The sequence below is a fragment of the Rhinopithecus bieti genome, unplaced genomic scaffold (assembly GCF_001698545.2).
Source record: "Rhinopithecus bieti isolate Rb0 unplaced genomic scaffold, ASM169854v2 scaffold_42745, whole genome shotgun sequence".
Lineage (NCBI taxonomy): Eukaryota > Metazoa > Chordata > Mammalia > Primates > Cercopithecidae > Rhinopithecus > Rhinopithecus bieti.
Window position 1 is genome coordinate 3,904,402 of NW_016819184.1, and position 26,374 is coordinate 3,930,775.

Here is a 26,374-nt window from a genome sequence, read left to right on the forward strand (position 1 = left end):
TTCCCTTCTTCCAGCCTCCCTTAAGAAAAATACCCAAGAATGCCCCCAGCCCTGTGAGCACAGAGCACTGGTGTGAGTTGTTTACTTGTTAATGAGTCTGCACCACCGTGTGTATGCAATGAGTCATTCAGGTCATTCTGGGATGATGTTGGTATGTACAAACCCCTCCTTTAATCTGGTTGGCTAGTTCAGAACAGACAAGTTTTAACACTGCTTCCTTCTCCCGTCGAGAAGTAAAGCCCAGGTTCTGAGGAACAGACTCCATCTGGACACCATGTTTGGTGAACCGGAGCTTCGGGAAAGACACAGCTTCAAACCTCAAGTCGTTTTGCCCCTTCCTGTGGCTGACAGCATCAGAGGTCAGGATCACGATGAATTTTAGCATTTTGATGGGATTTTAAAACAGGACTGTTTAAAAGATGCTGCTTTGAAAATGTTTTTTTGTTTTTTAAAGTTTTAATCTTGATTTACATAAGCATTTATTTCTTGATAAGATTTGAATTATAACCTAATTGATAGAATTAATATTCTTCGGGGTTAAGACTAAATGAGAAAAAAATTGTTATACAGATTTCTTGAATGATTCCTGGGCTTAAAGAAGAAATTACTTTTAAATCCTTGCCAGTCTCCCAGATAATTAATGAGCAGGTACTGCCCGGGAGTGTAAAGATTTTTAGGTCTTATGTCCTTGTGGAAACTTGGTCCAAAAAATAAGATTACTTGCCTCTTTCCTTAATCATTACTTGCCTCTTTCCTTAATCTTACCGGATAGAATGAGACTCTTAAAACATCTCGTTTAGGTTAGAAAAGAAAATGGGACACCATATTTGTAATTGACCTAACATTTATAAGTACCTGATTTAAATGAACTTTACCCAAAGCACACTCCACAAGAGGCACTTCATATTTCACTGGAGCACAGCCCTTTGTGTTGTAGAATAATGTAGAATAAAATGGCTTTCTTTTTTTAAGTACACCACAACACTCTCAAGGAAATGCAAGCAGGTAAGGCATCCATCTGTGAACAGCAGTGCTGTCTATTCCATGAATGTTCAGGGTTTACTCCATGTTAGGCACTAGGGACAGGATGGCAAACAGGGCAGACAGGGCCCCTGACCTCTTCCACCACCCTACAGTCAAGTGAAGAAAGTAGATTTTTTTTTTTTTTTTTTTTTGAGACGGAGTTTTGCTCTTGTCTCCCAGGCTGGAGTACAGTGGCACTATCTTGGCTCACCGCAACCTCTGCCTCCTGGGTTCAAGCAATTCTCCTGCCTCAGCCACGTGAGTAGCTAGGATTATAGGTGTGCAACACCACGCCTGGCTAATTTTGTATTTTTAGTAGAGCGTGATTTCACCAGTTGGCCAGACTGGTCTCGAAGTCCTGACCTCAGGTGATCCGCCCACCTTGGCCTCCCAAAATGCTAGGATTACAGGCGTGAGCCACCATGTCCAGCGAAGTTTTAAATATTAACAAAATGATTACAAGTTCTGATAATTGCCATTAAGAGAAAAGTACAGAGGTAGAATAACATCAGAGAGGGGGCACCGCCACTTTAGGAAACCAGGGAGGGCCTGGAGCCGGTGAAATTTATGCAAAAATTGAAGGACATTAGGAGTTAGACTTGCCATAGCAGGAGGGAATAGCATTCCTGGCAGAGAGAAAAGTTTGTTCAGAGCCACAGATCTGAAAGAAGCTTGTTTAAATGACTACAAAAACACCAATGTGCTTGAAGGATAATATGTCTAAGATCAGATGTGTGATGAGTTTGAAGAGGCAGCTAGATCACCATAAGAACTTCGGAGGGCTTTTGGCAGGAGAGTGACATGATCTGATCTGATGTATGTTTTGAAAGGTCACTCTGGCTTCCAGTTAGCGGTGGGAGAAGACATGCAAAAATCACTAGAGCTCACAATCATAATTTGCACGGCAGTGTGGCGTGGAGTATCAATGATTAGAGTAGGGAGGGAGAGGAAGCACATTTGGGGTATATTTTGGAAGCGGAATAAACAGACCTGCTGGTGGATGGGGTACGGTGGGGTGAGGGTTGGTGAGTAAAAATGAGGAGCCAAGGATGACTCCTATTTCAGGCTGGAGTATCTGGGAAGGCTGGGAAGACTAGTGGAGAAACAGGTTTGGAGAGAGAAGTCTCAGTCCCTTAGTCATTCACCTCAGTTCCTTAGTCATTGGAATACCTTAGATCTCTATCTACCATTTCTTTAAAAACATACGTGAGCCCAGCAGGCAGTCCTGGGTACTCGGGAGGCCGATGGGGGAGGATCCCTTGAACCCAGGAGTTTGAGGCATACCTGGGCAACACAGCAAGACCCTGTCTCTCTAAAAACAACAACAACAACAACAAAAAACAGAAAAAGGCTGGGCACAGTGGCAGACGCCTGTAATCCCAGCACTTTGGGAGGCTGAGGTGGGTGGATCACCTGAGGTCAGGAGTTCGAGACCAGCCTGACCAACATGGTGAAACCCCGTCTCTACTAAAACTACACAATTAGCCAGGCATGATGGCACACACCTGTAATCCCAGCTACTTGGGAGGCTGAGACAGGAGAATCGCTTGAACCCGGGAAGCGGAGGTTGCAGTGAGCCGAGCTAGTGCCACTACACTCCAGCCTGGGTAACAGAGTGAGACTCGGTCTCAAAAAACAAAAAACCAGAAAAAAAGATGTGTAGCAGAAAACTGCTGCCTGCTGGGCCTAAACTAACCCCAGATTCTTAAAATATATATATAGCAAGAGCTTACAGAACAGGCAGCACCAGGTGGGAGCTGGAGGGCTTCTCTTGATGCTGCATTTAATAAATATACAGTTTTTACTCAGATTATATGTTTGCTTAGATTTGGGCTAAAGATACCCAAAGCCGCCTCTCGGCATTGACACTCATTAAGAAATTAGGGAAGAGACAGTACTATTGAACTATTTTCCAACAAAGAAAAAAAAAAAAAGGACAAAAACCCAAAACAAATGGGATGTGATGTACGTTTTCCATGTAATTTTATACAGGAGCTATCTTTCCAACACTGAAGTTGGTTCAGCAAGAAAATAACTAAAGATGTAAATGTGCAAGCCAAGAGCCAAAACCATTCTCAACAGCCCAAGGTTGTGAACGTATTTAATTTGCCCCTTCCCTGGGGAGTCATTTCTTGGATCATTGACTTACTATTATTCTGTAAAACAGTGGTAGCCCCTGCCTTCCTCTGCTTGCTGCCAGAGTATGATCCAGCTGTGGGGTCTGAAGAGTTTATGTTTATTGGATTTTAATGACTTAGTTAACAAAGGTCATTCCTAAAAGTAATAGAAAACTAAATGTGTGGAAACAGAATGGAAAAGACTGACTCGAGGGTTATTTCTAGTAGTTCCTTGGTGTTGTCCTTAGATTCATGTTTAATCCTTAAAAGCAATTATGAAGGAGTCTTCCTCATAATCAATTTACTGATGCTATATTCAACTATACTTGTAAAATGTTATTTTAGACCTCTCAGTAACAAAAGGAACGGGGCTTAAAATATGTTCGATAATAGTGGCATGAACAATGTATTGTTAACATATAGCTGACAGTATAATTGTAATTATGTATAACTGTTAATACTTGATGTCACATCTGTAGTGCTTCCATTATCGTTGACAGTAGGAAATAACTTCAGCCTCAGGTGAAATCTGGTTGGATACAAATCTCCAAGTTAAAAGAAACCTCAAAGATCAATTAATCTCGTCCTTTTAAATATTTTGGAACTGTGAATGGTAGTAAATATTTATCCAAATGATGTTTATTAGACTGTAAAAGAATTTCCAGGCTGTGTGTGCTGGCTCACACCTGTAATCTTAGCACTTTGGGAGGACAAGGCAGGAGGATCACTTCAGGCCGGGGTTTGAGAACAAATTGGGCAACACAACCAGACTTTATCTCTATTCAAAGTAAATAAAATTTAAAAAATAAAAATTTAGGGGCCAGGCGCAGTGGCTCACGCCTGTAATCTCAGCACTTTGGGACGCCGAGGCGGGAGGATCACCTCAGGTCAGGCTTTCAAGACCAGCCTGACCAACATAGAGAAACCCCATCTCTACTAAAAGTACAAAAGTAGCCAGGTGTGGTGGTGCATGCCTGTAAATCCCGCTACTCGGGAGGCTGAAGCAGGAGAATCGCTTGAACTCGGGAGGCGCAGGAGAATCGCTTGAACTCAGGAGGCGGAGGTTACGGTGAACCAGGATCATGCCATTGCACTCCAGCTCGGGCAACAAGAGCAAAACTCTGTCTCCAAATAAATAAATAAATTCGCTGGGTATGGTGGCACACACCTGTAGCCACATCTTCTCAGGAGGCTCAGGAGAGAGGATTGCTTGAGCCCAACAGTTCGAGGGCGCAGTGAGCTATGATTGCGCCACTATACTCCAGCCTGGCTGACAGAGCAAGACCCTGTCTCAAAACAAAACACAACAAAACAAAACAAACAAAACAAAACAAACTTGAGCTAAATGGTGATTGAACTATTTTAAATTAAATTGACGAAATCATTTAAGAATATGTGGAAAGAAATAAATTTAGTCATTCCCCAGGTATAAATATGTAAATGACATGAGATATAAATGTATAGTTCACATATGTAACACATTTCTCACATGGTTACAGGACATTTCTGATGTGGCTCCGGTTGACTTTTCCAGCCTTATCTCATTTCTCCTCCCTCCTTCCAACCCTGTTTTTTCCTCCTCCTCTCCTTAGCTACAGCTTTACTAGTCTTCCTACTGCGAGCCTCAAACCCATGCTGCTCTCAGGTCTCAGGGCCTATGTACAAGTAATTCCCACTGCCTGGAATCCCTTGCCCTCATTCTTTGCTGGGTCATTCTGCAGATCCAGTACGGCTTCCTCTTGGGAGCCTTCTGTCCATCTCCTCTTCCCCCAATCTCTGAACCCCACCAAGACCTCAGTAGTTCTTGAGCAAAAGCCTCTGCTTAGTTTTCCTGGGATGACCAGAACTAACACCCTCCTATCTATTGTTCAATCCCCAATCCCTAGAACAGAGCTGCAACATACTAGGTACTATAAATGAATGAATGGATAAAGACAGCGACCACCGAAGAACTTGAAATTATAGTTTACACATGTAAACAATAACATAAATCTGAAGAAATAAATTTTTTTTTTTTTTGAGATGGAGTCTGGCTCTGTCGCCAGGCTGGAGTGCAGTGGTGCCATCTGGCCTCACTGCAACCTCCGCCTCCCGGGTTCAAGCGAGTCCCCTACCCCAAGCCAAGCAGCTGGAACTACAGGCGCGCGCCACCGTGCCTAACTTGCTATTTTTTTTTTTTTTTCTATTTTAGTAGCGATAAGGTTTGACCACATTGGGCAGGATGGTCTCAATCTCCTGACCTCGTGATCCGCCCGCCTCAGCCTCCCAAAGTGCTGGGGTTACAGGCGTGAGCCATCGGGCCTGGCCAAGTTGTTGTTTTTTAAAAGTTATATTTCAACTCACTTCTTCTCTAAGGCGGGAATATACACAGCCTGGCATCAGTTTGACATAAAACAAAAATTTTAGCATTGTTGTATGCTAAATTTCTTTCACTTAAAAAAATGTAATGAATCAAAGAGCTGTAAATGCAAACGACAAATACTGTACAAAAATCTATGAAGCCATATTATAAGTCCAACTTGGAAGCTTTCTCCTCAGCAAATGAGTTAAAAAAAAAAAAGGAAAAGTATTTGAAACCTTTTGGTGGAAAAACGAATGACCTTTAAAAATGCCAACATTTTCCCCAGAGAATAGATTTGGTCTGAGTTCTTCATTTCTGAAATTGTACAAGATAAGATGACTTGGTTTTGAGAGTCAAACTGCATCCTTCTATAAAGGTTTCAGATCTTTTAAGTCTCCATACAAAACACTGCCCTTATTTTGAGAACAAAAGGAACAATAAGACAACTTAGGCGGGGCAGAGCAAGAAGGGCCTTGAAACAAAGTCCCTGGAAAGGAAAAAACAACAAAAATAATAAGTTTAGAGCTCGTGTCAGATCTGATAACTCAAAACTGCACAACTTTTGCCATACATCGAAAGCATCATGGGAAAACAGAAAAGAAACCATAAATATTTTTTGAGTGTCCTAACTTGTAGAACCCCTAATAATGAATCCAATACACTTGGACAAAGCTCTTTTTTTTTCTGCTCTCCTTCAAGTCGCAGACTGGGGTGTGGGGTGGGGGGCGGAGAGTAAGACGGGGTCTCTAATAAATACAAGACCCACCCTCGTGGCGTGTTTAATTGCTGACATTTTAGAAGAAAAATGGGCTATTTACAATTAATGAACCAAACTACCAAACTAAAATCATGACAGTTGGAGGAGTAAATGGAACTGTCTGGGCCAAGTTTCAGGGAGGCGCATGCTGGGGGCGCTACGCCCTCCCCCCACCCATACCTCGGGGCTCTCCCGTCGCTCCCGGCCCCCAGCGCGGACCTTCGGGCGCCGGCCCAACCTTACAGACTTGGCAGGATGTAGCCCCCTTCTCCCTTCTCAAAGAGAGAAAAGCGCGAGGAAGAGACGCAAACCGTATTTCCGTGTCCAAGCGTTGAAACCTGCGGAGCCGCACGCGGGGCATTCACACTCGTTCCCGGGAAGCCCCAGCCCGGCCGCCCGCCCCGGCCCCAGCTCCAGCCCGGGCCTCCCTTACTCTGGGGCTCCATGGTCGGCTGCTCCCCGGCCTCCGCGGGCGAGCCCCCGGGCTCCTAACGCCTCTCAGCCAGGGCCGGCGTCGCTACGGTTGCCCTGACAACCCGGAGGCGGAGTGGGCGGAACCCAGTGGGACGGCGAGCGGGAGGGACCAAATGCCGCAGGAAGTGAGGGCGCGCATTAGGACCCGCGCGTCGCCGGGGGCACTGAGCGAGGGTAGCGGCCAGGTCACCGGCTGAGGACACTGCCCCTGAGGCCCAGCCAGGCGGTCGCGCCCTCCCTGGCGGGCCCCACAGGACCTGTGCCCCGACGTCTGGGGTAGCGGCCTGCGGCTCCTGCCGTCGCCGACCCGCGGCGTCCGTCGGGCGAGTGGGCCTGCCCACGGGGAAGGCGCCGGCCCTGGGCCTCCTTCTCCGGACTCGGGAGCCGCCGCTGCAGGTAACAGCGGGGCCCCGGCGGCGGAAGGGGTCGGGGGTCGGCGCAGGAGCGGGGGCGCCTGGAGCCGAGTGGGCGGCCCCGACGCACCTGTTGCGGCCGCCTGGGGGCCCCCTGCCCGCCGTTGGCCGTGGATGTTCCCCGCCCCAACCCCGAAACGCCGAGGGCGACCTCCGCGCCTGCTGCTCCGGGAGCAGCGCCTCAGCGGGAAGGTCCTCGCACCAGGGGGTCCCTCCGAGCCCGGGCTTGGGCAGGGCCTGGGGCGGTCCCTCGAGCCCCCCCTGACGGGAAGCGTGGAGCAATGGAAGCCGCTGTCCCTGTCGCCCCCAGTGAGCCGGGCGCGTCTCCTGAATCGCGAGAGCCAGGAGCACGGCTTTGCCCCGTCATCCCCGTGTCCCATTTCAGGCAGGGGGCCCGGGTTGGATCTTTCCCGCTGGCTTCGTTTTTTGTGTGTGGATTTGTTTCAGTCCTTCGCGTTTCCGGTTGAGTTACGGAATAAGCCCACACATTTTGTAGCCAAACTTTGTAGGACTGTGAAACAATGTAACATTATCCTACAGAATAGCCTTTCATACTGGTTTTGAAACACAGTGATTCAGGATTTGCTTTAAGGAAACTTTGAGGATCACAAGGGATTGTTATCTGGTAGGTTGTAAAAATTCAAACAACCGGGAGAGGATCATAGATTCCAGAACGCTGGAAGGAGGAAAGAAAAATGGAGAGGAGAGAAAAAGGATAAGCAAGAAAGTGCAGGGGGCTTAAGGGTGTGGGGGGCTGCAGGATTGATTTAGTACTCAGGTCTGGAGATTATGTCCCCTCTATTAATTCCAACCGCGGCTCCAGACAGCACTTGAGTGAAATGGAAGGAAGAGCCGTTTTGGGGGGTCATGCAAGTGATAACTAATCTTGCCACTAGAAAGATTTGCACTCCATGGATGACAAGGACACTAAGGAGAATTACTTTCCTCTTAGAAAGGGAATCATTCAGAGGTTAATTGAACTTGAGAAGCGTATATTCTGTGATGGAAGCGACATTTATTATATTCTGCCAAATTAGGCTTTCCCCCTCTCAGACTATATGGGGACTTTTTCAGATTAATTGTCAAAACAAGAAGTTTTATGTGTGGATATTGACAAGCAGCGTGATATATACCGAACACATAATTCTTAAGCTAAAGTATTAAGGTAATAAATTAAGGGTGGAAAGTAAACACTTCATGGAACCTTAACTCCCTGTTCCTGAAATTTAGAGACAGGGGCTTCATTTTTAGACAGAAAGTATCTAAAGATCAGCAGTACTTCTGTATCCAGTGGTTCTCAAGTTCTAGTTTACGTATCATTAGCAAAATCACAAAGTGGTCTTTTCATTCAAGATACAAAATAGACTGATCAGTGTATCACAATCAAAAGTGACAAGATAGTGATTTAAAAACACCTGGCATTTACTGACAAAAGGATTAAGTCTGCTCAAACAGTAAAGGATTAGCATTCGTATTTTTTAAAAAAGAAGAAACAACACTGCAGGTCTCTGTGCTAAAGTGATAAGAACTGAGGAAGTTTTAAGGTTGGAAAAAATGGGGATATGTGTTGATGAAACACTTGCAATCGTATAGAATGATTATTTTATCAGCAGCTGTGAAGTTGACTTTGAGGAAATTTAGAATTGAAATGCTTTAGGTGACAGGTAAAGGCAACGGTGAAAAGCAACATCTGATTTTAGGGGACAGGGTACCTATGGAAGAAGACTGGTTAGGGGTGGAAGTGAGGAGTCTAAGGCAGGGATGATACTCAGTTTCTCTTCCTCTAGCACCTAGTGCAATGTACTTGTTAAATGTTTGTTGAATGAGTGAGAAGGGCTTTAGAGAAATTGCTTTGGATATAGGGATACACTTTACTCTTGGAGAAAATACCCGAGATCATAAAGTTGCTAATGAGATAGGGGTGGGAGATGAATGGTAAAGACATTGATTGTAACTTTTTGGAGTTTTCTACCGTTGTGTTTTATTTCTTTTCACTGGCATGTTCAGTGTGTTATTAGTGGTCAAGTGAAAAGGAATAAAGTTCTAGATACACATTTTTTTTTTAAGTCTCCAAGCTCATTCCTACATAGAATAGTTACATTATGGTTTACTTTGCTGATGTTTAACTAAATGTAGCAAACTGAAGCATTATGGATAGGGAATAACAAAGTAACAATGAAGAGACAGATTTCGTCTTTTTCTTATTTAAATCTTTTGACTACCTCAGAATTCAAAGTAAAAACAACTTAAGTGGGAGGTTAACATTATTTAATGCAAATAGATTGATAAAAAATGTAGCAGATGACCTTGTTAATAATAGTTCTGTCTCCTAGCCTCACTGTGGCAAGTTGAAGGAAGTTTTCATTTTGTTTTGTTGGTTTTAGGGTTTTGTTGGTTTTGTTTTCTTTACCAGAGTGAGGGTACTTTTTTCTCTATCTGATACTTTCTGAAACTCTTAAGGAGTTCAGTCAAAGGTGGAAAACAATCAAATTTCTATTTTTGGTGTTTTACCTTTTTGTTCTCCAAACTTGTCATGGTCTATGTTCAATTTGTTGCACTCACATGGAATGTCTCTCAGCCCTTTACTTGTCTATGGTATAAAGGAGACTGCAGGACCATGCTGCCCCAGTTTCTGGAAAGTCTTTCAGGATTAGGCTAATGCCCACTGAATGCACTTCTCTCTCCTACTGGGGGTGCTACACATTTAGCATTTAGCCCTATAGTATGCTTTCTTATAGAATTTTATCTCATGTGTATGGATATTGTACCTCTGACTAGATTAAATATTTTTGGAGCTAAGTGCATGACTTACGCTTCTTCTGTGATGTTTTTAGCACACAGTGGGCTTCATTGTGTACCTGATAATTTAAGTAGGATAATAATAGGTCAAAGCTTTAGTTAGGGGTCACTGCATTAATTTCTAGCATTGCCCCTTTGGGAAAACCAGAACCTATTATTTTGTCATTGATAACTTGGGATAATAAAACCTGCAATGGTTATCTGATAGTCTAGTTGTGAGAATCAAGATAAATGTGATTATAGATATCTTGCATATCGTAATGAACTTTTTTAATGTAAAGGACTGTTAATCTTGTATATTGTAATGAACTTTTTTAATGTAAAGGACTGTTGATCTTGTATATTGTAATGAACTTTTTTAATGTAAAGGGCTGTTACTGACTTAGGCATAGAGCAGACATTGATTCCGCATTCACAATGTGTTAGGTACTTCCTGGGCTCTGGAATTGCATGTCATAAAGGGTGAACAGGAAATGACCAGGTGCTTCCAAAGCATAAGAACAGCCTGGGCTGAGGCACGAAGGCCGGGAGAACAACTAAGCCGTGGTTTGTTGTGGCTGAACCAGAGAATATTTCATGTGTATTAGAAGAAAATGGGAGGAAGTAAGGCCAGAAAGGCAAATGTGGCTAAATCAGAAGGAACCTAAGGACTGTGGGTTTATTTTCCTTAAAGGTAATAAGGAGGATTTGGGTCAGTGACTGGATCAGTTTTGCATTTGAAAAGGATCACTGGCAACACTCACATGACAGATTGGTAGAGAGCCTAAATGAGAGACAAAAACATTGGAGATGTCGCTGAAGTTCAGTGAAGAGATGAAGAGGTAACTAGGAGAGCGATAGTGGGCATGAGAAGGAGGGGCCACTAAAAGAGGTAGAATTGGCAGATGTTGGTGGTACAGGAGATGAAGACAGAGAAGCCAGGGATGACGGTGGGGTGATAGAGTGGATTGTTCTGCTATTCATTGAACTCTAAAGAAGAAAAAACTTTTCGTTGAGGAGTTGAGGAAGTGGGGTAGATGATGTGTTCAGTTTGAGGTGCCTGTCATACGCATTGGAAGGTCCCGTAAGTAGTAGTAGTTGGACATGTGGGTCTGGATCTAAAGGGAAAAGTCTGAGATGATGATAGAAATTTGGATTAAGCATTTCATAATTGAAGTTAAAATGTGATGATTTTCTCCAGGGATATTATGTGGAATAAGAGGGTAAAGGAGGATGCACATTTTACATTGTGGGGAGGGGCTGATAGTGGAAGAACCAGAGGAGACTAAAGACCAGTGCTCAGAAAAGGGAGCTGAAAATCTGGGAGGATTAATGGAAGAGTTCTTACTCCTGAGGAGTTCATGCATTGATTGACTGAAATGATTATATTTTCCTCTGTCCACCATAGAATGCACAACACAGTTCATCTATTATTGTTTTATTAAAGTTAATGTGAAATGACTACCCGTTACTTTGTTAACAACAACAGAAATCTTGATATTTATGTTTAAAAATGTTTTTTAAAACATTTTTTAGATACAGAGTGTTGCTATGTTGCCTAAGCTAGTCTGGAACTCCTGGGCTCCTCCCGCCTCAGCCTTCCAAAGTGCTGGGATTACGGGCATGAGCCACCATGCCTGTGGCTATTTATGGGTTTTCTGTCTCCATTTGGGACAACAAATCAAGTAAAATGTAACTTTAGAAGTTGATTATGATTATGGCTCAAGCAAATACTTTTAAAAAAAGAGAGAGATGGATAAAAAAGTTCATTTCGTGTGTGTCTCAGGTAAAGTATGTTAACTTGGGGAGACCAGCAGTAGCCTGTTCTTTAAATCTCAGCTTTTATTGAATCTCACACAAAATTTTTCTCAGATATCTAACTAGACTAAATAAGCCAGATTAGTATTTTAGCATACTTTATTAACTCTGCTACTACTCAGAGTAAATTAGTTTTTGGAATGTAATGCAGTCAAAAAACCGTCAAAATAATATCACAAAGCACTGAGTGGTCCAGTCATTTGAACTTCTGACAATACCTTTGACTTACAAACTTATTTGTGGGAAGTGGTATGTTAGTACTATACATAAACATTGATTGAGCTCGGGGGAACTTTCTGTATATACATTTAAAAATATGGTTTTTTTAATAGAGACAGGGTCTCACTGTATTGCCCAGGCTAGTCTCAAACTCCTGGGCTCAAATTATCCTCCCCACTTGGCCTCCCAAAAGAATGGGATTATAGGCATGAGCCACTTCCCCAAGCCTAAAATTTTGTAAGTACCATTAGAATGTAAGAATTCTTTTTAAAAAATTTAATAGTGCAGGGCTGGTTATTCAATATGCAATACAATATTCAATACTGTATATTCATCACTTCTGGGCCTTTTGGCTAAGATCAAGTGTAGTATCTGTTGTTATTAGCATAATATTGTATATTCAACCAATAGTCAATACAAGGTTGGTTGTATCTGATATGAACCAACATTGAGTTAAAATGGACCTTTTTTTGAGTATTTTAAAAGCTAATTAACTAGATTTGCTTACTTAACATCAAAGAAATTAACACATTACAAGTCTAGAAATCAAGATTTTAAAATAAATTTTGAATTTTGACCTTATCTTTTCCCAGAAAGCCTTTAAATTGATACTGGAAACCAAATAGGATCTATTGTTGGGAGATTTGAGCCTATTAAAACAAAGGCAAACAAAGAAGTGACCGTCTAAAAGTCCCAGTAATGATTAGGTCCATTGTTTCAAATTAAAGCATACCATGCTTGAGAGATAAAGTGTATTAAATATTTGACTGTAACTTTGTGTTAGAAATATGTTTTTTGAATCTATAAAAAAGATTTACAAATCTGTCTATACCATGTTTTTCAGTTTTATGGTATTTCTTCCAGACCTCTCTTCCTGACATCTCCATTAGTGTCAAGTACTTCTTCAACCCCGAGTGGTGCAACGTGAGCCTATTTTTAAAAATGTAGTCTGGAAGCAATATGTAACATAGTCAGGAAGCAGTATGGATATATGGTTAAGCATATACACTATACACTTAACTGAGGTTAAGCAGAGATCAGACCGCGTGACTTTAAGCACCTGCTCTACCACAGATGATCTTCTAGAAGCTATATAAATTAAACCTCTGAAGGTTTACGTTTCCTCATTTGAAAAATGGAAATAATAAAGTAAATCCTCATGGGGTCCTTAAGAGTTTAAATGAAATAATCCATATAAAGTGCTTAAGTGCCGAACATAGCATTTGGTGTGCAATAATCACTCTATAAATGCTAATTGGTAAAATTATCATCATTGTTATTATTAGTCCAACGATAGTAGTAGCATGGAACCAGCCTTCTCAAAGTATGGCCTGCAGATCAGGGCCAGTGCAGACTTACTGGTTTGCAATGAGATCCAGAGCTTGTGCCAGAATGTAAATAGGCGATGTCACTAAACATACTGATTAGTGTTCAGCTGACTTTTTTAAAATAGCAAGACCTCTTCAGTGTAGGAAGCAGTGAGTTGATTTGCATTCTGGTGCAAGCTCTTCACCTTGCCGCAAACCAGCACCAGAGCTGATGTGGAGTATTAGACCAATGATCCTTCTCTCCAAAAAATAATAGCCCTTTATTCTGAAGACATTATTATTCACTCATAATACCTCATTAACTTTCTTTTTTCTAAACATTGTAGTAATAGATTATAAGTATATTGTTTATGAGTTCAGCAGATATTTATTGATCACATAGTTTGTGCACAGCCCTATACCTTATTTTGTAGGAGTTGCAAAGATGGCTCAGAAATTAATCTTGCCTTTAGAAAGTCTGCCATAAACCCGCAAGAGGAAATAAGTGGAATTCTAAATAAATGCATTGAGTATATGCAATGAGTGTTTGCAATATTGTTATAGCTTGGTTCCAAAGATTTCAGTATAGATAGATGTTTCCTTTTGCTGAGCCGCTACCACAAGAGGACAGAATTAATTAATTAATTAATTAATTAATTAATTTTCTGGAAAGGGAGTCTTACTCTGACGCCCAGGTTGGAGTGCAGTGGCACACTTCAGCTAACTGCAATCTCCGCCTCCCAGATTCAAGCAATTCTCCCACCTCAGCCTCCTGAGTAGCTGAGATTACAGGCACCCGCCACCACACCCAGCTAATTTTTGTATTTTTTGTAGAGACGGGGTTTCACTATGTTGGCCAGGGAGATCTCAAACTCCTGACCTCGAGTGATCCACCCGCCTCGGCCTCCCAAAGTTCTGGGATTACAGGCTTGAGTCACCACGCCCAGCCAGGACAGAATTAATACCTTTTACTTTTTCAGCATTATGCTGTCACAATAAAGTTCAGAGTTTGCTTTATTAAGATAGTGTTTGAATTTTATAGGAGATTCAGAAACCTGCAGTACTAGGGAAATCTGAGTTTTAGATATAATAACTAAATTATAACTTTTAAAGATCAGTATTGTAGAAGATTCATCGGTGTTTTTTAAATTACTAATTTTCTATTTCATCCTTCATGCAAACATATGAATTCTAAATGATTGTTCCATAGAATATGAAGAGACATTAAATAAATATTAAAATATTTATAAAGTTTTGATTAAAATGAGCACAAATTCTTCTCAAAAAAATTCATTGCCAGCCTGGGCAACATGGGGAGACACTGTCTCTACAAAAATAACAAAATAAAAATTAGCCAGGCATGGTGGTGTGTTCCTATAGTCCCACTACTCGAGAGACTGAGGCAAGATGATCAATTGAGTGTGGAGGCTGCAGTGAGCTGTGATCGTGCCACTGCACTCCAACCTGGGCAACGGAGTAAGACCCTGTCTTTAAAAAAAAAAAAAATGCATTGCTCAAACAGATAATGTTGAAACAAATTTTGGAGTAATATAAACATAATTTTTAAAAGACAAGGCATGTATATTTTATGTATAAATACATAGTATAGGGTTTACAAACTATGAATTAGATCATGAGACAGATTTACTTTTGCAGACTAATTTACTGGTGAGTGGGCTTAGGGAAAAAAGGAAAATAATGCAAAATGTTCAAGTCATGAAACGTTATTTCATTTTTAATATTTCTTAGAATGTTTTGTATGGAAGTGGATTTATTGGTTTCTCTTATTGCCATGCTTGGTGCACCTGCTCATAATCACTTTTGTTGTGCCTTTTGCCATAAACTGTTATCAGCTCTCTTAAAACCTAATCTCACTAATGACTTTAAGAAAATTGAAGGTGGGTGTTAGAAAGATTATAGGTAATATTGAAGAATATAAGGCAGGCATGGTGTCGTGCACCTGTAGTTCCAGCTACTTGGAAGGCTGAGGCAGGAGGATCACTTGAGCCCAGGAGTTGAATACAGCCTGGGCAACATAGACTCTGTCCCTATTTCTAAAATTTAAAGAAAACACACACACAAACACATATAATGTAAAATAAAGAAAAGAGAGTAACCTGAAATTTAAGAGGAGAATTGTAAGGAAAAACAAAGAGTAAGAAATGAAATTTGGATCAAGAAATGCTAGGTAAGTTAGACCCATGGCGCTTGAATCACAACCTTTTTGCCATAGCAGATCAGGTATTTTGCGATCTGGCCCCATCTCATCTTTGAACTCCACTTGTACCAGGGTCTGTCCTTCTCTCCAGTTAGGTACCAACCACACTTGTCTTCTTTTAGGTAATTGTCTGTAACGTTGAGTCTACATACCATAGACAAAGAATTTCTATTTCCACACCCCACCCTCAGCCTCACCTAACCAGCCTGCCTGTTCAAACTGTGTCCCTACCGTGTTCACATTGCAGACACATGGTAGGCACTCAAGTATTGGTTGAATGGGTAAATGGAAAACCCAAAAATGGAGGCATTGAGGATGAGAAAACTTGAGGACACAGAAGACCTATTAGATTATGAATGATATCAATGATAAAATACATTCAGATGTTGGTCTTAAAAGCATATGCTCCCTAAAGGATAGAAAATGACTCATTCATTATTTACTCAGCTGTAATTATTAATTTGGCACCCACTATATTTGGATTTAGGAGTGGAAATTACCAGTGAAGAAGGTATAGCTCCAGTAACAGTGTAAGTAAAGAGACATAAGACATGGGGAAAAGATAATCACTAATACAAATGGTTCGAGAGTCCCCTTGTGCTTGATGTTGCCTCCTCAGCGTCTGCAGTTTACAAGCGGTCCCACAAAGATGAGTGATCTGCTAGAGCCAGCATGATACATGCCATTGTCTGAATCTCAGTGCAGCTCTGTACTTTCAACACGATAACTCTTCTGAATTGATCAAGAAGAAAGCAGCTTTAATAAATATTGACAAGGAGTTAATTTGGGGTTTGGGTGTATGATTCAAGGGAAGACCAGGAGCCTCTACAAATATTCCAGTTTGTGGGTTTGTGAGTCTTAAAGAATTCTAAGAATAGCAAGAGTCTATCATATATCATAAACAGAAGGGAACAAAAAAGTCACATAAATCCAGAAACGTAGTGAATTCCTGATAGAAGTGTTTAAACTCTATGCAGCAATAGTAAGCTACCTTGAACTTAGCTAAGAGTGAAATAATGAAGGATGTAACTATGCAAGATAGACTGCAGTGGAGACACTAAGCCCCTGCTTCATGGAGCTCACATTCCAGTGGAGGGCACCAACAAAAAACAAAGAGGGAAAATATATACATTATGTTAGGTGCTGGTCTTAAGGAGAAAAAAAAATGCATCAGTTAAAGAGGTTAGGAAGTGGTTTTCAGGAGTGTGGGAGAGCGGTAAAAGTTTAGATAGAGTGGCCAGGGAAGCCTTTACTGAACTGCCATTTGGTAAAGACCTGTATGCAGTGAGGAAGCTAGCCATTTAGATATCTGAGGGAGGAACATTTCAGACATATAGAAGGGTGAGCACCAAGTCCCAGAAGCAGGCATCTGCCATGGTGTTTGAGGAATAGCAGGGTAGCCGTCTGGCTGGGGAAGACTGAAGTAGGAGCTGTTGCACATGAGGGCGGAGAGGCAATGGGTCCAGATCATACAGTGATTGTTGGTTCTCTTAAGGATTTTGGTTTTTCCTCAGAGTGAGATGAGAGGGGAAGTATTGGAGACTATTGAGCAGAGGAGACATGAGCTGACTTTAATAGGATGACTCTGACTGCAGGCTTGAGACCCGACTGTAAGGGGCTAAGGGTAGAAGAAGGCCGATTAGGAGGCTATTGCAGTAATCCAGGTGAGAGGGGATAGTGGCTCAGACCAAGTGTTCACAGTAGAGGTTATGGGGCACTTGATATTTTTTGAAGGCAGAACTGACATGATTGAATGTATTAGTTTTCTATTGCTCCTATAAGAAATTACCACAAATTGAGTGGTAATTTATTGTCTTACAGCTTCGTAGATCAGGAGTGGGTTGTCAGTCTCACTGGACTACAATCAAGGTGCCAGCAGGACTGTGTTTCTTTCTGGAAATTATAGGAGAGAATCTGTTTCTTTGCTTTTTCTAGCTCGTAGAGGTCACTCACATCATTCTTTGGCCGTGGCCCCTTCCTCCACCTTCAAAGCCCACAACATTGCGTCTCTCTGACGTTCTTCCATAGTCATATTTTCCTCTGGCTGTGGCTAAGAGGGTCTTCTGATCTTAAGACTCATGTAATTAGATTGGGCTCACCAGGATAGTCCAGGATAATCTTCTGATCTCAAGGTTATTAATTTAATCACATCTGCAGAGTCCCTTTTGCCATGTGAAGTACATATTCATGTAGGGATTCCTACATGCACGTCTTTGGAGGCCATTCTACACGCATCAAAGGACCAGATGTGGGATTTAAGATAGAGAAAAATCAAGGGTAACTTCAAATATTTTGATCTGAGCAACTGGAAGGAAGTAATTAACTGAGATTGGGGGGACCAGATTTGTGGCTTTGGGGTACATGTTGGGAGTTCAGTTGCGGGCATGTAAGGTCTGAGTTTCCTATTAAATATCCAAGTGGAAGATGATGCATAGGTAGTTGACTACATGACAATAAAGTTTAGATCAATGGATCCTAAGGACAGATACACCCATACATCCATGTGTGGATGGCACTAAAGCCATGAGATGAGATGAGACCACTCAGGCCCTATTAAAGAGAGAAAGGGGAAGAGAGGCCAGGTACTAAGCATTGGGAAACTTCCAGATATCTACCGAGTGCTAAAATTGTTTATTTGGGAATTTGATAGGTGAAAAGTATGCAGTAATATTGGCTTGAATACAGAAAAAATCACAAAAGAGGAGCACTGAATGGTGAAACATAAGGAGTTACTCAGGACGAATTAATGCCTTTGCTTCACTTACTGCCTTACAAACTTCGTCTTTCCGCTTCTGTGAACTGTATTTCTAGAATTACTGGACCAGAGCCAAACACATAAATGACTAAGACATAGCTTCATCTTACATCGACTTCTAATTCCACCTTGTGAAGGTTGTCTGTTAGTTAGATATGTATTATTTTCATGGATGCATGTTTAAGAGCTGTAATAGATTCATTTCAAATGGCTGTCCTTGACAAAGTTTGCCATCTACAATATACATGTATGATAGCTTTGAAAGGAACGAATGTCAGTCTTTCAGATTTAAATTTCTTGTAGTGGAATGTAGTTTATACCGATAACAGAACGGTTATTAAACTTTATTTTGAGTGACATCTAACCTACCATATTATTTGTTTCTCTTTCTTTAGACTGGTAATGTTAAATTTGCCAATGGCCAAGACATAGAACTTTTGTACATATTTAATTACCTCTAGGAAAAAATATTTACACGGCTTACACCAGTTGCAAGATGAATAAGGAGAGGTGTATGAATGTTATTGGAGTCCATGGGCCCAAAACTCAGCCTCTAGTTGGGTCTCAGCCATTCCACCCTCCAAATTTGGAATCCAAACCATAGAGCAGCAAAAAGTCCCTCTGAGTAGTCAAAATCAAAGTCTATAAATGTCATAGCTTTGTGCCTCAGACTCATTGGATTCAATGGTAGAGTCCTTTGTGGACTCAAGCTTTGCAAATGTGTCTGTCAAACAAGCTTGTCCGGCTTCTAATGCACTGGTTAGGAGAGCAGGTTACAAAGGCAGAGAAGAGCCTCACAAGGTAAGGGGCCACACACCACACTGCGGCATTGGTTCTGAGTCCCCAGAGAAGAGCAGGGCTCCAGGAGAGCAGTCTGGTCTTTGGCCTCTGTAGATTTCAGAGCCATCTAAGGACATCATTCTGTTGTGGTAACTGATGTAATGGTGACCTTGAGTCATGAAGAAAAAGTTAAATTGTGAGTATAGTTTATTTAAGAAGGCAGAAGTTTGGTTATCTGTTTCTGTAATTCAAACCACCCTGGAACGTAGTAGCTTACAAAAACAGTGACCATTTGTTATCTCATGGACCATTTGTTACCTCTCCATTTGGAACAGTGGCAAATAATCTGTGGCCATCTTTAATTCTACCATAACATTTGTTATCTCATGATACTCTGGGTTGTATGGGCTACTGTGGGTGCTGCTTCTGTTCAGTTGGCTGGGGTTGCAGTCATCTGGAGGCTCGACTGGGCTGGACCATCTTAGGCAGCTTATTCACATGGTTGGAGGTTTGTGCTGCTGTGGACTAGAAGTTCAGCTTTGGTCTCTTCCCGGTGGCTTGGGCTTGGGTACCTCACAGAATGACAGCTGGTTCCAAAGAGGAGTGTTTCAAGCATGGGAATGTCTTGGAAGTGATTCAGTATCACTTACCTGCATTCTTTTGGTCATAGTGAGTCACAGGGCCAGCTCAGATTCAAGCGGAGAGGAAATAGACTGTACCTCTCCATTTGGAACAGTGGCAAATAATCTGTGGCCGTCTTTAATTCCACCATAACAGAGAAGTGGTTAAGGCTAATGTGTGTGGATACGTTGCATAATGTGTGATGAAGGGGCCAGGTAAGTCTCAGGTCTTTAGAAAGAAGACTATTCAGAAAACTTGATTATTTCCTCAGGGTTCAAAGTGGTAAATGCTTTGTAAGTAAGATTTTACTATAATTATAAGATTATTACACACTTAGGGAGTATTATAAATTAAGAGAAACATTTCTATTTGGTAAAAATAATAGCTGTTCTTTTTTTAAGGTAAAACAGTTAAGAAATACTACCTAAGGCAATCATTGGTTATAATATTTAATAGCAATTTAATTTACATGTAGGCTGAGAACCCTTGGAAGGGATTCTAATCAGAACAAAAGAAAAATAGAATATAAAATTAAATTTTAACTTCTCTTAAGCAGTAGAATTTTCTGATTCTTGGATACCTTCCCAGAGTTAGCTTGTGCTATGATCTCAAACTGCTGTGCTTCCTGGAGCTATTCTGTGGGTCTGCTCTCACCTTATAGAGGCAGTGAAGAGTTCTGAAGTGAATCTATATTACAACATTTCTGTTATGCCTTTGTAATTCCATTTTAATTTTCAAACACTGGCTTTCAGATGAATTTTTAAGAACTCTAATTGTGAAGAGCTGTAAAGTTCTTCTCCCCCTCTGGTTATTTATCTCTAAACTAGCTTATTCGTCTGTGAGTTTTAAAACTTTCTATCCTGCTCTTGCTGCCATCTTCAAAATATCGTTTATATGTATATCTAGTACCTAGTTTACTCATCTAATAAGCCCTTAGAAGACACTCAGCGAATGTTTTTTGAGTGACTGATTGTTGCCCTGGAGCCTGTCTTGACCAATGGAGAGAGAGCTTTTCTTACCACTTACTAATTAGGAACTAGCCATTGAGCACACTGGCTCTAACAATCTAAAGCAATAACTAAGGTAAATCAGGTGCTCTGAAAAGAGCAATAACTTACAGAATATCATGAACTGTATTTTACTATTCTTTTAACTTGAGTTTTCTTTTCATTTGTACCTGGTTAGTATGAAAAGGGGCTTATTTCAAGCAACACTAATAGAATTTTCTTTTAATCACTAGTAATTGGAAGAGGAAAGACCCTTCACCTGACATGTGGGGACTAAGTTATTGCTATAAATCTTGCTCTTTCTTGGGTGATTTCTCTTCATTTAAATTAAAAGTTGTCCTTAAGGCTTCTTGGACCTGACATGTTGGGCTCAAGACCCAGGAATCTCAAGAAATATGCTGGAGATTTCTGGTTTAATTAAACAAAATACCTTATTAATAAAAGCCAGCCAGCTGGGCACAGTGGCTCACATTTGAAATCCCAGCACTTTGGGAGACCGAGGAGGACAGATCACTTGAGCCCAGGAGTTTGAGCCTAGCCTAGGCAACAAGGCAAAACTCCATCTCTACAAAAAAGTACAGAAATTAGTTGGACATAGTGGTGTACACCTGTAGTCCCAGCTACTCAGGAGGCTGAGGCAGGGGAATAACTTGAGCCTGGGAGGTTGAGGCTGCAGTGAGCCATGATCGCGTGCCACTGCATCCAGCCTGGGTGACACAGCGAGACCCTGTCTCTAAACACACACACACACACACACACACACACACACACACACACATATATGTAAGCCAACCATAATCACATATGGAAGGAAATAATAAATTCATTCCCCTCTCTTGAAAAGTTTTAAAAATGTTTTTCATTAAAGGATTTCTTAATAATAGACTTTCCTGTAGCCTGTGTTAGAGGAACACTCACCAGGCCTTCACAGTTCTTTCCTTTTATAGTGTCCAGCTCCTCTTTTGACATGGGATTAGGTGACCACGTGATTGATTAGCCTCACAATCACAATCCTGTCCCTCCTGTTGCTTTCCATTCACAGTTGATCAAGACGCAGAGCCTGTGATAGAGGTCAGGCAGAGAGCACGAGGCCCAGTGCAGAATCATTTTCTGAACCAGCCAGGAAATACAGGAACCGACCAAACTTCAAACACCAGCCTAAATTATTCCTGTTCTTTTAAGCAGGCAGCAGAAATGACAGAAACCCGTTAACAGAAAAAAATCATGCTTTTCATTTGAGTGCCTATGCATTTTCTTTTTAACTTGTATGTGTTCCTAATTTTCCTTACTCTTTGTGTTTGTTTGTCTCTTAGTGTGGTTTATTGACAATCATTTACAATGCGGAAGAGTGCTGTAGTGAGCCAGCACAGTGGGTAACACAGCAACGAAGAACAGATGCAGGTTTGAGGAATTTAACTTGCTAAAACCTTGAACTGAAGTCTTAGAGATTGGGACATATGGGTTTGTATAAATAGGCTTTTAAGCCGTCTTTGCAATGGGTTACTGATAGGAGAAACTTGTTTGCGGAATGTCAGCTGCGTGAGCTCACTGTTGGACAAGATGGAAGAAGAAGGGCTGGAGTGTCCAAACTCTTCCTCTGAAAAACGCTATTTTCCTGAATCACTGGATTCCAGCGATGGGGATGAGGAAGAGGTTTTGGCCTGTGAGGATTTGGAACTTAACCCCTTTGATGGATTGCCATATTCATCGCGTTATTATAAACTTCTGAAAGAAAGAGAAGATCTTCCTATATGGAAAGAAAAATACTCCTTTATGGAGAAACTGCTTCAAAATCAAATCGTGATTGTTTCAGGAGATGCTAAATGTGGTAAGAGCTCTCAGGTGAGTAACCACTACAAAAAATAATTTGCTGTATGTGTTCATTTTGCAATTATTATTTAATGACATGTCACAGCCTAGTGTTCTAATAATAATGTCTAAAACAAAAAACAAAACATTATTCAGATAAAATAATTAAATCACTTACCTAATTTTATTAATTTTACTAATGCTAGCTGAAAAGTTAATAATATCTATGTAGAAATTAATTGTGTTTAGGGTACCACTGAATTGTCTATAGAGTAGTATTAAAATTACTCAAATGATCTCATTGTGTGTATTATATTTTAAAAGATGCGATGCATGTTATTTCCTCACCCTGGGTGTGGGGATTAACTGCTCTGTTTCAGTGCCCAGTGGTCTGAGAATCCAGATATGTGGATATGCTTGTTAGTGAAGCTTCCTGAGCTGCTGAAATCAAAAGCACAAGGAAATTCTGATTTTCCTGACTGTGAGAAACAACTGAGCAACCAAATATGATCCAGGCCTGGGGCCACACACTTTGGGGTCTAAGATAGGGGAAAGAATTAGGATCATTAAGAGATAAACCTAGGGATATTAAAATACTAAAGAGTTGGAGAAGGCACAGTGGCTTACATCTGTAATTCCAGTACTTTGGGAGACCAAGGTGGGCAGATCACTTGAGCCCAGAAGTTCGAGACCAGCCTGGGCAACATGGCAAAACGCCATCTAGTCTACAGAGAATTAGTATGGTGCCACATGCCTGTCGTCCCAGCTACTTGGGAGGCTGAGGTGAGATAATCACCTGAACCTGGGAAGTTGAGGCTGCAGTGAGCCGTGATCCTGCCACTGCACTCCAGCCTGGGCAATGTGAGTGAGACCCTGTCTCAAAAAAAAAAAGAAAGAAAGAAAGTTTATTTGAGCAAAGAATGACTCATGAATTAGGCAACACTCAGAACCACTGGAGGTTAGTGACCCCCACTGCAGCAGCAAGGGCAGTGAGCTTTTATAGGCTGAACATGAAAGTAAGACAAAAGACATTTAAATTGGTTAGAGTGAAAAGTTCTTAGTTAGGGAATAGTTGGCAGTTTCTGATTGGTAAAGTCTAGTATGGTTTTACTGTTTACATTGGACTTTAGTTTGCTTTTGTGGGACCTTAGAGCTCTGGCGTTGCCTCAGCCTAATGGCCTCCCAATTAAAGTTTGTTTGTTTGCTTTTTTAACGGGATAGTGGGCCAGGTGCAGTGGTTCACACCTATAATTCCATCACTTTGGGAGGCTGAGGCAGGAGGATTGCTTGAGTCCAGCAGTATGAGACCAGCCTGGGCAATATGGCAAGATCCCATCTTTACAAAAAATAAAAAAAATTAGCTGGGCATGGTGATGTATGCCTGTGGTCCCAGCTACCCAAGAGGCTGAGGCAGAAGGATCACTTGAGCCCATGAGGTCAAGCCTGCAGTGAGCCATGTTCATGCCACTGTACTTCCGCCTGGGGAACAGAGCAAGACCCCATCCACCCCCCCAAAAAAAACAAGAAAAGGATGGGCACAGTGGCTCACGCCTGTAATCTCAGCACTTTGGGAGGCTGAGACGGGCAGATCACAAGGTCAGGAGTTCAAGACCAGCCTGTCCGATAAGGTGAAACCCCGACTCTACTAAAAAAAATACAAAAATTAGCTGGGCATGGTGGCGCACACCTGTAGTCCTAGCTACTTGGGAGGCTGAGGCAGGAGAACTGCTTGAATCTGGGAGGTGGAGGTTGCAGTGGGCTGAGATCGTGCCACTGCACTCCATCCTGGGTGACAGAGTGAGACTCCATCAAAAAAACAAAAAACAAAAAAAAAAACACCAAGAAAAACAGGGTAGTGTCAATGAGGAAAAAATATAATAATTTTCTCTGTCCTTCATAACTCTTATCTGAGGCTCCCTGTAACAAAAGACAAATTAACAGAAGAAAAACAAGCAGAAGTGTATTAATATGTATGCCTCATGTATACATGGGAAAAACCCCAGAAAAATGAGTAAGTCTCTAGAGTAGATCTCAAAGAAAGCATTTAAATTTTGGGCTTAAATACCATCATTCTCTAAAACAAAGTAAAAAAGGTTGTGGGGAACAAGCCTTTAAGATGAGATGGCCAGGAAAAGCACCTTAAATGAAAGTGAAGTTTGTTATAAAGATGTAAGTCAATGTCTTCTCTACTTAGTCATCTCCTCCTGGTGCACAGAGGGAGATACCCTTATAAGTAGAGATTTCTTGTATAGGCACAAATTTATCTTTAAAAAGGCAACTTTTCAGAGCTATTCCTATGTCTGCACTTTCTCAAAATGTGCAAAAGAGGCATATTTTGGGGTCACATATTCTGGTCTTCTTCAGTCATATTCAGGTATGTTCTGAGCCCCAACATTAGATAGTTAATAAATACTTATTATTCAGTTTGTTGTTGTATTTGAACTTCTAGTTTTGGTTCAAGTGAGATCCATATTTTATTCTTAAGTTTTAAAGCAAGCAACCAGTATTTTTATCATGAAATTCATTTCTAGATTCTGGTGATGTAAGAATTAGAATAGACGATGTAGTGTGAATAATGAGAAGTCCTGTTTCTCATAGAGAAGTTATGAATAGATCTAGTAGAATAGGCTATGGGCTAATATAATAGAATTAGAATCTGATGGAACCCCTTCATTTTTTAGATGAATAAACTGTGGCCCAGAAGGATTTGATAATTTCTCTATCTAATGTCAGTAGCTTTCTGAATTGGAGTTAAAAGAATATTTTCCACTATAAATTGTTGCTTCCAAGTTGTTTATTATCTCTAGAGTTTACCTATTTTATTATCATTGTTGCTTTTTGAGACAGTCTTGCTGTCAGCCAGGCTGGAATGCAGTGGAGCAATCTTGGCTCACTGCACCCTCCACCTCCCAGGTTCAAGCAATTCTTGTGCCTCAGCCTCTTGAGTAGCTGGGATTACAGGCACGTGCCATCATGCTCGGCTAATTTTTGTATTTTTGGTAGAGTCAGGGTTTCACCATGTTGGCCAGGCTGGTCTCAAACTCCTGGGCTCAAGCGATCCTCCCACCTTGGCCTCCCAAAGTGCTGGGATTACAGACATGAGCCACTGTACCTGGCCTAAAGTTAAATTACTTTAGAGGTAATCTGAAAAGAGGAGGGCTGGACAACAGCTTTTTAAATCTAATTTACAGCTGCCAGTATCAAGGGTTTATTGTGATTTATTCTTTGTTATGCTGTTATTGTTATAACAAACGATTTCAGTTCACTGCAAGAAGCTAACGATGAGAACTGAATGAGTATAATTTTCCTAGTTTCTGTGGACAAATAACATATTGAAAAAATGTGTTTTTGTTTTACAATAATTTCAAACTTACAAAAGTTGCAAAATAGTACAAAGATTTTCCATATGTTGTTCACCCAAATTCCCCAAATGTAAGATTTTACCGTATAAACTGTATCTTTGCCTCCCTGCCCCCTCCATACATTCCTACACATTTTTATTCTGAACCATTTAGGAGTAAGTTGAGGACATGATGCCCTTTGCCTCCGAATACTTAACAGAGTATTTACCGAAAAATAGTGCATAGCCATAACATAATTATCAAAATCTGGAATTTAATGTTGATAATTATTATCTGAGTTCTAGACATTCACATTTAATCAGTTTCCCACTGATAGCCTTTATAATCACAGAAAAAAAAATTGTTTCTCTGGTCTAAAATCCAATCTAAAATTACATTGCATTTTATTGTCATTTTTTAAAGTCTCCTTTAATCTGAAACAACTCCCCAGACTCTCCTTGTCCTTTATGACCTTGATATTTTTGAAGAGCACAGGTTATATATTCTGCAGAACGTCCCTCAGTTTGAACATGTCTGATGTTTCCTTAGGGTTAGGTTCAGGCTCTACATTTGTGGCAAGAAGATCACACAAGTGT

The 26,374-nt window shown here is 41.1% G+C and overlaps 2 protein-coding genes across 8 annotated transcripts in view; one reads left to right on the forward strand and one right to left on the reverse strand.

Annotated features, from left to right (window-relative positions):
• Positions 1-6,791, reverse strand: part of FANK1 (fibronectin type III and ankyrin repeat domains 1) — a 120,355-nt gene extending 113,564 nt beyond the window's left edge. For 2 of the 3 annotated variants that reach the window (XM_017858631.1, XM_017858626.1), the window contains exon 1: positions 6,672-6,791. In XM_017858631.1, coding sequence (XP_017714120.1) covers positions 6,672-6,684 — 13 coding nt within the window. In that variant the 5' untranslated portion in view covers positions 6,685-6,791. The remainder of the gene's footprint in view (positions 1-6,671) is intronic. The other variant, XM_017858627.1, reaches the window with a different exon arrangement.
• Positions 270-26,374, forward strand: part of DHX32 (DEAH-box helicase 32 (putative)) — a 67,563-nt gene continuing 41,458 nt past the window's right edge. For 2 of the 5 annotated variants that reach the window (XM_017858622.1, XM_017858620.1), the window contains exons 1-2: positions 6,829-7,108; positions 21,942-22,470. In XM_017858622.1, coding sequence (XP_017714111.1) covers positions 22,189-22,470 — 282 coding nt within the window. In that variant the 5' untranslated portion in view covers positions 6,829-7,108; positions 21,942-22,188. Of the gene's footprint in view, positions 360-6,828; positions 7,109-21,941; positions 22,471-26,374 lie in introns of those variants that run through there. The other 3 variants (XM_017858623.1, XM_017858621.1, XM_017858624.1) reach the window with 3 other exon arrangements.